Genomic DNA, 13,639 nt, shown 5'->3' on the forward strand with positions numbered 1-13,639 from the left:
TCCGCTTCCGTCACCCGGATAAAGTGGAATAAGACCGATGCAGTCAGACGTCCAATGGCTATTCTTGAATATCGAGAAATTAGTCGATATCTTTTTTATTAATAGGATTTTTCTTTTTTATTAATATGTTAAATATTTTTAGTTATTATATTTTTTTTAATAAAATTATAAAATTGTTATTAATAAATTAAATAGTATTTAATGCATTTTTTTATATTTATTTTAATAGAATTTTCTTACACAAATAATATGTTTGACGTTACACGAATTATCTAAAATTATTTTTATATAAATATATTTTTTATATACAAAATAATAAAAATTAACTTATAATAAGCTTCTAGAAATAAACTAGATAAGTTTCTAGCGATATTATATTCAGAATATCTGATGAATTTGACAAAGATATTTTAGATATTTATACAAATGTCGAGGAAAAATTAAATATTCAGAATTATTAAAAAAAAAAAACATGCATTGGACATCGATACTGTATCAGGAAGTGTCGTCGAAGAGGCGCGAGATAAGAGGGAGATTTGGTACGCGAGGATTCCGGATGAGATCCCGCGGTGAGAAAGTCAACGAGAAAGTCATATATACATATAATTCGGTAGCTGCTACATTGCAACGCGGTTAGAAAACCATGCGTATCTAAAATCCTTAGGCCTTAGATAACGAGAACGTTGTTGAAGAGATGTCTATTATATGAATGTTGATGTTGTTTGTGGATGCGCGGCGAGAAACTGCAGATGGTGAAAATTGAGATTACCAGAGAGGAAGAGAGAAATTATTTGAATGAAACGCGCAGAGAATTACACCTATATATAAATATATATATATATATATATATATATATATATATATATATATATATTTATATACACATACACACACACACATATTTCTATAAAAAAAATATATATATATATACATGTACCATATGTGAAGAGATGCGTGTGCGTGTACGATGCGTGTATAGGTAGGTAAGAAAAAAAAATTTATCTAAAGCTTCAGCCGGTATATTTTCATAGCTCACAGCGATTTATCTAACTCTGCATCCAGCTTCCTCCCTAAACCCTTTTCCTCATCAAACCCAACTAAATAGTATACGTGTTACGGGCTATACCTGGCTTAATATGAACAAATGATACATTAATCGAGTGGAATTTCTAACATCGATGATTCTCGAGATGACGCACGTTCTGTTCCAAACATATCACGCTCAAAATGTTCCCGCTCGCCGAGGCGGACAGCCGAGGCCGTTCCGAGGTTGTGACAATCCTTATTTTTCTACCGTGTAATCGTATAAGATCGTAAAGCGTCGTATCGGTGAATACATTCGATTATGTAACACGAAGATCTCCGAAGACCACGCAATGATCATTTCTCTCGCGCGCGTACGTTGCAAGCTGGACGTCGACTAATTGGCACGATTAATCTCATCCGGATTGCAACGTTCGCAATATGTGGTTGCAATGGTCGAGCTGGGTATACCCTGACCGATCCGTTTTCCACTCTCTCCGCTCCATGAAATTCCCACATCGTCTCGAGGATGGAACCGCGACGATCGGGATCCGGGAAGACGATTTCCCTAAGGAGGGAAAGATCGATTTCTTCCTATCTCCGATATTTTCCTCCGCCTCGGCCGACGTTCCACGATCTCACTCGTGCGAAAGACAAAACACCGTCCTGGGGACGACTGCTTTACACGCTCGCAAGGTCAGCCTCATCTTTAAAGCTTAAAAATAAACGGTCCTCTTCGGAATTTGCGCCTCCTGGATGGGAGACGAGCGTTATACGCTCTCGCGATAATGAAAACCGGCACTATAATTATGAAAACTGTTATGTCACCATACTGATGATGATAATAATAATGTGATGAAGAAAAAAACGCAAGGAGGCGAGTTTGTTTTCGCGCGTTTATCAACCTCTTGTTTCCGCTAATTTTTACGCGATTTTTTGCGGAAACTGATCCTTCTTAAGATCCTCAGCAGGTTCAAGACCCTGGCGGATGCTACGGAGGAACCACCGTGATGGATCACGCGTAAAGGAGAAGAGAGATCATTGATTTCTTTTTATTTATTTATTTCTTTGGCTGTACATCGCAACGACACATCCATTGCAGCTCATTTCATTCTCAACCGCGGTTTTTTTATTTAAAATTTATAATCAATAATATGCTATAATTAATGTCATATAAAATTCTCTTGGAAAAACGTCATTTTTTCTCTTAAAAAAAATTTAAATTACTATATATATTTGTGTGTTTCTAAATAAGTAAATATTTTATTGATATTTATTTTGAAACATAATTTTGTAATAAAAATTATGTAATTCTTATTTTGACTAAAGCTTCATATTGCTAATAATATCATAATTCCAAAGTTACAATTTAAAGATGGAATTATGACACAAAGGCTTTGCGCGTTAATTGTAGAATATATTTTCTTTCCTTATACATTTCGTCTCGGACAAAAAAATAATAAAATAAATCCATAAAAAAGTTAAATAGTGGATGTAAATTTGTTTGCGCAGGTCGAGTACTCGCGGATGAGACAACTGCATTTTGCATTCCAAACGCAAAAATCCCAACATGCAAGTCGAGTATTGGTAAAACACTTTCATCGAAAATTTATATATTTTAATTTTAATGATATCATCCAGCCGATTAAATCATGTCAACGAAGTTACCGGACATTCAGATTATCTCAAAATTTTTTTTTTTTTCTCAACCAATCAAGAATACAATCAACAATAACGAAGATAATATACAATCTTCTACACCATATTATCATGACAACCGTGATAAAAGAAAAAGAAAGAAGAGAGAAAAAAAAAGGAAATTACGTTCCTATGCTGTCTCACGTCACATTCATGTATATTCTTCACGTTCTTTTCTCTATCCTTTCCTTGCTCACTAATTTCCTGTCCCATTTAAAAGAAGAACGCACCCAATTCACATCGACTCACAAGCATCGATACAATACTCGCCATGCGACACGCAAAAATGATCGATCAAGGATCAAGATCATCGCGCCACGCACTTCATATTCTCTGTCTCATCTCATCATCTTATTGTGTATCAAACTTCAATAGTCATAATCTTTAATCACGATAATCGATGTCACTGTATGAAAGCATTATAATCATCGATAATTTTATCAGCTTCGCATCATTAGATCTGGATTCAGATTCGATGCCAATCCTTGCGCCGCCATGGAATCATTCTCATCTCTTCATCTTCTCTCTAATCGGATTCGTGCTCTCATCTCGTCATAATCATCAAGTCGCAAAGTAGTTAATAAATATATATGGAAAATATACATTGCGAAAATCATCGCACAACATATAGATCGATAGATAGCTCTCATGATGATCATTATCGTCTTTCTTCGATCGTGCAACTCGCATGGGAACTTAGGTCCAGCATGTTGCATGCGTCGTTAGGAGTCTACGTGGATGTAGTGTATATCATCGCGCAGCAGCCACTCATTCACATCGTTATCGTCGTTATCTTTTTCATCGATAATCGTCGAGATAATACGTCGAGCCTCTTCGTCCTTTCGAATCAAAGACCAATTATTTTAATTAATCTTTATTATAAATTATGAAAAATTTTATAATCAAAATTATATGTGCGTTGTAAAAATATTTTATAATCCAGAATCTAAATTATAGTAAAAAATAATTGTAAAAGAATCTAAAAAGTTCGTTATATTATATTACGAGAGGATTAATCGCGAGGAATTGCCGCGAACTCACTCGTTCAGCCTCGAGCTATCGTGCACTCTCTCGGCGAGATCGCGTCATCAAGCGAGTATCGCTTCTTATCCATTCGCTCGCGGTGTCGTTATCCTTTCGATCATCGAGGATCATCGTCGAGAAAAACACGTCGCTTTAAGCGCAAGCGACCACGCGACTCGTCATCGGGCAAGTATATACAAAGCAAGCCCACCGTCATCGTTTCGTACTCCCATTTCTTGAATTGTCTCTCCCATTTCTTTTATCGTAGAGACCTTGGTGTCGTAATTAGCGAGACGCATGCCTCGATTCCCTTTGATACATCCCCACCGACCTCGCTCTCGAGGCGCTCTATGCATGCTGCACGCGCAAGCAGAGAATGCATTCGCCATGTAGCTCTGTCGACGAATAAGACGCACGAGCGCATATACGTGTGTCGGGACGACGATCATCGTCCACGAACGTCGGAGAGCCCTGCTAATTCGGCAGTCCGTCTGTAAAAGACGGAAAGGATCATTCAGTTTGTCTATGCGTCTCGTCGCGTCAGGATAATTTCTTTGATCGCGTAGAAAACTACATTTTTTAGTCTCGGTTATCTGTAACTAAGCAATGTCCTAGTTTGTGTTTGCGGACATTTCTTAGAGCCTATCTTTAAAACGTATTTTATGCGCGAAACTTGAAATATATTATAATAAAAAATACATTTTAAAAATAAAAAAATTAAACATAAAGTTTTTAAATTGATTTTTAAAGAAATGAAAGAAAAAAAGAACTTGACACTAAAATCAAGATAACGATAATTATTTACGAGTTTTAAGTGTATTTACTTATTAAGTTAAGCTCTACAAAAATTATTTTATGAGGATTATTTTCTCTCATTTTGCAATAATAATTTTTCTATATTTACGTTATTAATTGGAGAAGATTGAACAAAAAATTGAAATGTCAAAATAAAAAGTGAGATGTCAAAATTTTTACGATGACAAGTTTAACAAACACGACTCGTAGATGAACCAAATGTTACCTTTTGCCCGATAGACCTTAAGGTATAACTAGCATTTAAGATAAAGCTAAGTTAGCGATAAGTCAGTACTAAATGGCAGTCCCCAATTCCGCAGAATCCTTCTTACAATCGGATAAATTAATGATAAATTTTATAGTAACATTTTAAAAATAATAAAATATGAAAAATATTTAAGAATCCGATGAAATATAAATTAGTGAAACAACTAATGACAACTAATAATCTTTAATTAAGCGGTGCGTGTTAAATTATATAAGTATGCTCCAAATTTTCTAATCTTAATTTTAACAACTAGATTTGTTGATTAATTTAGAGTTAATTTTTTCTTAATTAAAATATCATATCATATTATATTTTCCTAATTAAAACATCATATTGATAATTAAAAAGAATTTCTTGCAAAATTACATAAGCTTATATAATCTTATTGTTATATCTTATTCCAGTAAATTTTTTCAACATTTTATATAATTAAAGATTGGATTATTATTGGAATATTTTAAAAATTGGTAATATATAAAAAAAAATATATATATATATATATAAATTTTTTTAAAAATTTTTTGAATGAAAAATTAACTCCAAATTTGTCAAAAAAATCTATTATAATAATTAAGATAAAAAATTCTGGACATCTGAGGATATGTCCTTATGGACATATAACGAACGGATGTTTCATCCGAAAGAGGGATAGCGGAGTTGGGCGGCCTTCGTGGTGAGTGAAGCATTATTAAACGTGGTGCCCCAATATTCTAGCTTTCTGAGGAGGTAAGGAAATTCTTCAACCGCCCAAGAAGCTCTTCCGAGCCACCCTTGTTCCCCTTCCGTTTCCATCTACATGACCGTATTACGTAACGGAGTGTCTCGATGTATAACGTAGTCACTGTACTTGTTACTCTGTATATCTCTTTCTCTGTCTCTGTCTCAAACTCTCTGTCTTTCTACTGGCGTGAATCGTTGACCGATTGTGTGTCGCAATCATTATATTTCACGCATCTCATGTAAAAACTACACATCGGTCTCTAGATAAATCTCGATGTGGTTTCTTAGAGAAAGACCGTCACACTCCCAGACTCATCGTCAAATTCATAAGATCAATCGTCAATCCCTTGCCGGAAGAGCGAAAGGAACAAAAGACTTTCGTTCACCTCCGCTTATCATTCCAATATCGTCATGTGCGTGTGCGTGCGTGCGTGTGTGTGTGTGTGTGCGGCTTAATGACACCTTAGATAATCACGTAGACGTCATTGTCGTCGTAGTGACAAAGTCATCGATTTTCGTCACTTCGCCGATGATTTTGAAGATGAACGCGAGGCGATATTCTCGCCGTAATAGCCGCTGTCGATTAATCGATAGCAGGATGCTAGTCGAGAGCGAGCTCAATTTCTCTTCTTAAATGGATATATGCAGAATTGCATATTTCTCGAATATTCTCATGTTTGAGAAAAGAAATATTGATCGCTCGTTTCTCTTCTAAATGTAGTACAAAACGCATGACAGAGGTCCTCTATCTTTATCATGTTTGTATCAATAATTTTCGCATTTAATTAAAATATTTTCTGGCATTCAAAGGCACATTTTTTATTTTGTAAAAAATAAAAAAAAAATTATTTTATTATACAGTAAAAAATACAGACGAAAAAATTCTGAGCAACATTTGGCCAAAATATATTTGACTGAAAATTACAAAATATATTATTTATTATAAAAATAAAAATTTCAAAATATACTTTTGGAAAATAAGATTTATTTACTTATATATTAAATATTATTCAAATTTATTATTGACTACTATTTACTTTCGAATCAATTGCCAGAAAGCAAGCTTAAATTGTTTAACTTTAATTATTATCTTTTAATTAAGTTAACATTTCTCTCAATTTTAAAGTTAAAATTAATTCCTGCAACACTATTATGTTCAAAGAGGATCTCTTTATTTAGATAGAGATTAGCTTAACTTATTAAGTAGTAGCTGTTACGTATGTTACGACTCTGCTTCGAGATCGTCGCGAGATTTCGCAAACGGCGTTATGTCGCGACGAGCTCTGTTCACACGGCCTGTCGACAACATCAGTGTAGAGACGAGCGTAGGTACGTACACGAAAATAAGAGACATTGACATGACATATCCTGAACATCTGTGTACCTTCGAAAGATTATCTTTCCTGTTTCCCCCCTATGTGTTATTTTGTCTCCATCATACTTCGCTCTAAACACGTGTGCATATACATATATACTTATATATAAATATATATATATATATATATATATATATATATAATTTCATGTATATATAAAATATATATGTATATTTTTTACACTCTCAAAAAAAACACTGTTCGTGATTTTGTATCGTTTGCATCGATTACGCTGCATGCTTCGTACAAATCCTATCCGAGTACGACGACGATGTCTTTTTCTTTTTCTTATTTTTTCTTTGCCTTTCTATTATATAAATTTGTCTATAATTAGGGCTACCAGTTCGGTCAATTAAGTCGATCAACTTTGACAGGTTAACTAATTTAAAAAAAGATTTCGTCTCTTTCTAGATTATAGTTTTAGCCATTGTAGATAAAAGTTAGTTAACCATGATTAATCGCAAAGATATGCGAGAAAGAAAAGAAATAATTAAAAATTTAATGTATTAATAAATTTCTCTGTGCACGTGAGAATTTAAGGTTCAAAGAATCGAGAGCAATTCTTGAATTCAGATCTGAATATCGAAACTGGGATGCTCGCTTACGTAGCTTCTTGCTTGACTTTATAATTAGGTCACAATTATAATAGCTCATATAGCAGCTTTAATTCGATCAAGAATCAAGAAAGTATAAGCAAACAAAAACTAGCGGTGGGGTCGAAACAGGATGCAACAATTCGATTTAATTTTTAATCTACGACACGGAAACTTCTCACCAGATCGATCTTCTTGCGCTACGTCGACGTGATTTTAATTAAAGTAATCTCGATCTTTCTCTCAAGAACGGCTCGTGTCAAAGTCCAACGGCAATTAAGTAAGTTCGCAGTTATATCCCGCAAGATTGTTCCCTCGGAAACCAATTTCGCACGCAATTTGGACCAGGAATGTTTTAAGATATGCGCTGCGATGCAGACGCAAGAAAGTAATTATATAAAAACATACAAGAAAATATTTTCTATCGTGACATTATTGTGATGTTATTTAAAAATTTAAAGAATTAAAAATATTAATTTTTTTTGTGACTACGATAAGTTCTAATATCTTCAATCAATCTTGAAAATTTTTATTTTTCCGCTATCGATTGCTCCATTTCCTAAACAAACCCACCGCTACGATTTTGCGTGAAAAAATATCGTTGACGATAAAATGTACTTGTCACTTGAGTTTTTATAAAACTGTTATCGCCGTCGTCGTACTCGGTCGCATGGCGGAGAGCCGGCAGGCAGTTTCAATGCCTCTGTCGCTCGTCGTCGTTACACCGTCTGTTGTCGTCGTCGTCGTCGTCGCCAAGACGGTCGGGGCACATGGACTGATCCTCTCCTGGACGACGAATCTTTTCGCAGCTGGACGAGCTCCGGACGGAGGTACAGCGACGGGACCAAGAACTGCTGGCGATGTCGGCCAAGATGAAAACGCTGGAGGAGCAACATCAAGATTACCAGAGGCACATCGCCGTGCTCAAGGAGTCTCTCTGCGCCAAGGAGGAACATTATAATATGCTGCAGGCCGATGTAAGTATAAGCTTAATCTTTTTAATTTTTACATTGACAGATAAAATTGCAAAATTATATTTTTGAATTTTATCAATCAGAGAAAAAATATTGTAGTATCAAGTTATAAGATAGACTTTAAAAGATATACATATAAAAAATAATTTCTAAATCTCTTACTAAAAAAAAAAAATGATTTTTTAAGAGCTGTAGAAATATTTTTTGTATTACAATTATTTATATAATTTTTTATTTTGTATCTTATATTTAAGGAGTTTGAGCTTAAAAGTAAGTTTGCCATTATCTCGTTGATCGTTTCTCATAATTTTTTTTCTTTTTTTTCAATCTTCGAAGAGGACAATTCTTCAAAACTACGAAAGTTTTTACATGCAAGGAATTTACGAGGATTTTTGCCAAATATGTTTTCGGTAAACAAGTTTACCACCGATTTTATTGTTTTCTATCGCACCGATTCCAAACTAGAACGCGACCGCAATCGATACCAAATTTCTAACGGCACCTCCGAAATTCAGACATCTGTCGAATACATTTTCTATTATGTCAGAACAGTAAAATACTGTATCCTGATATTACTTAAATATTTACATACGAGATTGCTGTTCTAAAAGAAGAAGTTGGGTCAATTTTTTCAGCTTTCACAAGCCTTCATATGAGCCTTTACGAATTCTTTTAGAAAAGTCGATAAAAGCCGGGACGAATGCGGAGGTTTGAAAAATTCTGTCGATAATCTAACATGAAGAATAAAACTAGGACAAAGCTGCGAAATCGAATTTGAACGAGGTGATAAAAAATGTTGACTCAATTCATGTATATCTTGTAAATTTCAGAACGATTATCGATGCGGAAAGAATTCTCAATGCAAATTTATTTATCTTTGTGCTCAATTCGAAAAGAGATTTTTTTCATTTTTCAATATTCTGCAAGATATAAGAATTTTGAATCTTTTATTTTATAAAATTAATATAATGAATTAATATATTGAAAGTTTATGATAACTAAAAAATACTTAACAATAAAAAAATTGAAAGTGATTATTTATCTCTGCCTAAATTTTACTTTGGAATCATTCACCAAACAGACCAAGATGTCAAGAAAATCTCTTTCGATTAATCTCGCAAGACAAATTCAAGAGAAGAGAGAAAAGTAAACAAACATCCTAAACCTTTGAAAAAGCCTTTGTAAGCCAAAGAAGAACTTTCAAAAGGACTTAAGTATAATCGGCACGTGATTTCGATCAGCTGTTTGACAAATCGGTCCGACGAGTCGGAAGTCAAGTTAAAGCTGCAGCAAATTATGTGTCCGGGAGAGGCCACCAACGGCAAGAGGAAGGCCAAGCCGTCGCGGAAAACTGGGTCGAGCTTCTCTCTTCTCGCCTCTCCACCCTCGACCTCGACGTCGCGGCGCTTCGCGTCGCGTCGCGTGTACGTGCGTCGTACGTATTGCGCGTTGAATATTCCGGATTGGACTCGCCTAAAGACTTTCCTTCTCGTACCAGGCCCTCGACAAAAACCGTCTTTTACCGTCAATCCTGGAAATTGAAAAATGTGCGCGTTTCGCAGGTCGAGGAGATGCGACAGCGGCTCGAGGAGAAAAACCGGATGATTGAGAAGAAGACGCAGGCGGCGATGCAGGCGCAACAGGAGCGCAATCGCATGAACACCGAGTTGACCGAGATCAAGGATCACATGGACATCAAGGATCGCAAGATCAACGTTCTGCAGCGCAAGGTAAAATTCTTCTTTCTCGCCCTTATGTCGCTTGCACTTCCTTATTGTCGCAATCTTCCAAGGGCTTTATCGTCTATTTTCATATCGCTTTCGTTCACTTTCATCCGCTTTTCACAATACGAGTATTCTCGCACGGACTCGTCCTCGTACTTTTATATTCATCAAGAACACTACCGCGCTTCATCGCGATTCATAACTCTCGGAACGGGAGCATTATGCGAGAGGATTGCCGGCACGAAGCAGACAACTTTCGCGAAACGAATTTCCTTATCGCGCACACGGCGGTGTCTAAAGAGAGATACAAATGCAAAAGCGGACGAGTCCGGTAAACTGTATTTTCTTATCACACGGGAGCCAATTAGCTTAGGAAAATATTTATCTTGAGCAGGGAGCAGATTGCGAGTCAATAGAATAATGGTTCATTATTTTAGAAGAAAACATTGCAGAAAGAACTATGAAGATTTTTAATTATCGTATATTTTTTCCTTCATTATCTCTCCTGTGAACTATAGAAACTTTATCATACTTGCAATGTGCTCTTGCATAATAGATAGTATCATGTTTGCTTAATTTTTGCATGTGAATGAAAAAGCCGGTGCTTCAAACGAGAAATTAAATAATAGAATAGCTCCGTGTATCTTCTAATTATCACAAAAAAAGATTATTTAGGAAAGTATTTATTTATTTTAGAAAACTATAGTTGCTAAAAGAAATTTACACAATCTATATATATAACAGCAAGTATAATCCACATCATGTTGGCAAACTCTTTTGTCTCAATATATTATATCAATAATAATAAAGATAAAATATGATTTAGATTTTAATGAAATAAAAATAATTAATAATTAATATTTTTTATTATATTTTTTACCTCAAAATGAGGTAGGAAATTTGTTTTAATGTCAAAATAATTCGGGACGAAAGGGTTGTAAAGATCGACGAGAGTACACTTCGCATCCTACACAGTGTCTCCCACACAGCGAAGAAACGGAATGCGCATGAGTACAAGTATGAATTCAATCAATCGCCTCGTGAATTGCAATCGGTTCTTTGAGGAAATTCCAGGAGCTAATCCCACGAGGGATGACGTACGTGTACTGACACTAGGTAACGTAATTCAGCATCGGTATCGATCGCATGTGCGACGACAAAAATATAGTAAGATGAGAGAACTTTCGCGTATGTCCCGTCGTGAAAACAAATATTTCGCATCTCTAACGCCAAATTCTAAACAAAATTCGAAAGTATATTTAAAAATATTATTAATAATCTATATAAAAAAGTGTGTAAAAAATATTGTATCGAATAGAGAATGAAAATGATGTATCAGAATCATGCATTATAATTAATATTACAATTCTAGTCATTCTCAAAGCGCAAAATCAATAAGTTCTATAAAATTCTGTTTTAATTGCCTGTAATAAATGCTACAACAAAAATATAGGCTGCAGTTATCTCTAGTGCTTTGTATGAAAGTGATTTTGAACCTGCTTTGACAGAGCTTTCTTCGCTTTTAATTATCGCTTTATCAGCTTTATAAATTAGGGGCGCGCACCGTGTACTCACGTAAAATACCGAGAATACTAATTGTCAACTGAGAAGGAGCGAAACGTGTGCTCAATGTTAATATGTACCATCTCCTTCGTGATGTTGCAATGCGATAGAGAGAAAGAGAGAGAATGCGCATGAGTGTCGGAGATTCGGCCGTCGATTCGGATGGCATGTGATGTGCGCGCGCGCGCGTTTATGTGACGTTTCTTGCAATGTTTTTGCTAGTCGATATACAGTAATCGCGGGCGCAAATGCAGTTTGCGAGAACGTTGCGTTGCGTTTGCACTGTACTTGCGCCCGCATGTGTTTTCCGTCACACCTCGTTTCTGTATTAATTCGCACCATCCCTTTTTGTTGCGTTTCATAGACGATAAAATATTATTTTAAGATCACTTATTATAAGTTATTATTTTTGCAGAACTAAGTTTCCTTCTTATTTCTTATCGTTTGCTTTCTAGAATTTTTTTTTTTTTTGCGATTGATAGCGAGAAATTATATCCATAGAAGGGCGACAGTAGATTTATAGAAGAACAGTAAACTCGTTCTGCGATTTAGTATAAGTTTGCATTATGTTCTGCCATTTTTGATTGATGAATTTATTTGTACGCAAATACGAAATTTATGTTGTTAATGACAATTATTTGCGATTATTTTGCATTGATATTGTTATGTGTAAAAAAGAAGAGACATTATATTCATTGAAAAAAAATATAAAATATCCTAGATCCCTTCCTTTCATTCTTAATTATTTTATTATTTGATTAATAGATAATAATAAGTTAATTATTTTATTTAATGTTATTGTATAATTTACAATATATCACATGCGCTTTTATATATATATATATATATATATATATATATATATATATATATATATGAGTTACTTTGTAATTTATATATTTTATTTATTTAATTGTCTCTGTGGTTATTGTTTATCGTAATCATATAATTATATATATATATATATATATATATATATATATATATATATATATTTATGTTTTGTATGCTATTCATAGAATCTATTATTTGCTTTGACACGAGCACTGTATTTATTTTTATATTAGCGTGCCTGTCGTTACGATGATGTCTGAATATGATTATGTGAATAAAAGAAGACCGACGAAAGTGCGTTGGCAGGTAGGTGATGAGGTGATTTTACGTTAATTAACAACTTCATTGATATCTCACGGGACTTCATTAGTTACACGTAGCGATTAACCGATAACGCGTTGAACTTATGATTCACATGAAGATCATCCTGAATTTAATTTTCTAGATGTAATATAAGCGCGATGTATCAATTTGTTTTTCCACGCCTTTTTATCCTTTCTTTTCACAAAATATATGTAATAATTAACTATACTAACATATACACAAACGTGACATTTGAAATATAATAAATAAAATTATAAAATTTTCCATAACGTTGAAATATGATGACTTTGAAATCAAATTATTTGAATTACCAAAGGATAATATTATTTCTATAAAGATCAAATTAACATTATTATTTATGCTAACAAATTGAATAAGATGGCACACTCCTCGTCTTACGAGTACTGAGTTCGTTGTTGACTTTAGATCGAGAATCTGGAGGACCTGCTGAAGGAGAAAGATAATCAGGTCGACATGGCCAGGGCCAGGCTGACAGCGATGCAGGCGCATCATTGCAGTAGCGAGGGTGCACTTAGCAGCCTCGAGGAGGCGATCGGAGATAAAGAGAAGCAAATGGCACAATTACGCGAGCAAAGAGACCGAGCCGAGCAGGAGAAGCAGGAAGAAAGGGAATTGCATGAAAGAGAGTTGGCCGAGTATAAAATGAAGATACATACTTTGGAGTCTGAGGTAAAATTAAACGGAAAGGTAAACGGGAAAAATT

The 13,639-nt window shown here is 34.7% G+C and overlaps 1 protein-coding gene across 12 annotated transcripts in view; it reads left to right on the forward strand.

The window, feature by feature from the left end:
- The window catches only part of LOC126853911 (ELKS/Rab6-interacting/CAST family member 1), a 111,903-nt gene that overhangs the window by 78,293 nt on the left and 19,971 nt on the right, over positions 1-13,639 (forward strand). For 8 of the 12 annotated variants that reach the window (XR_007688042.1, XM_050600075.1, XM_050600074.1 and 5 more), the window contains 4 exons: positions 2,536-2,610; positions 8,306-8,473; positions 10,033-10,200; positions 13,342-13,605. Coding sequence is in view for 11 of the 12 variants with exons in the window: in XM_050600075.1 (XP_050456032.1) it covers positions 2,536-2,610; positions 8,306-8,473; positions 10,033-10,200; positions 13,342-13,605 (675 nt within the window). In the remaining variant the exon portion in view is untranslated. Of the gene's footprint in view, positions 1-2,535; positions 2,611-8,305; positions 8,474-10,032; positions 10,201-12,824; positions 12,898-13,341; positions 13,606-13,639 lie in introns of those variants that run through there. The other 4 variants (XM_050600082.1, XM_050600073.1, XM_050600078.1 and 1 more) reach the window with 2 other exon arrangements.

Source organism: Cataglyphis hispanica, chromosome 13 (genome assembly GCF_021464435.1).
Source record: "Cataglyphis hispanica isolate Lineage 1 chromosome 13, ULB_Chis1_1.0, whole genome shotgun sequence".
NCBI lineage: Eukaryota > Metazoa > Arthropoda > Insecta > Hymenoptera > Formicidae > Cataglyphis > Cataglyphis hispanica.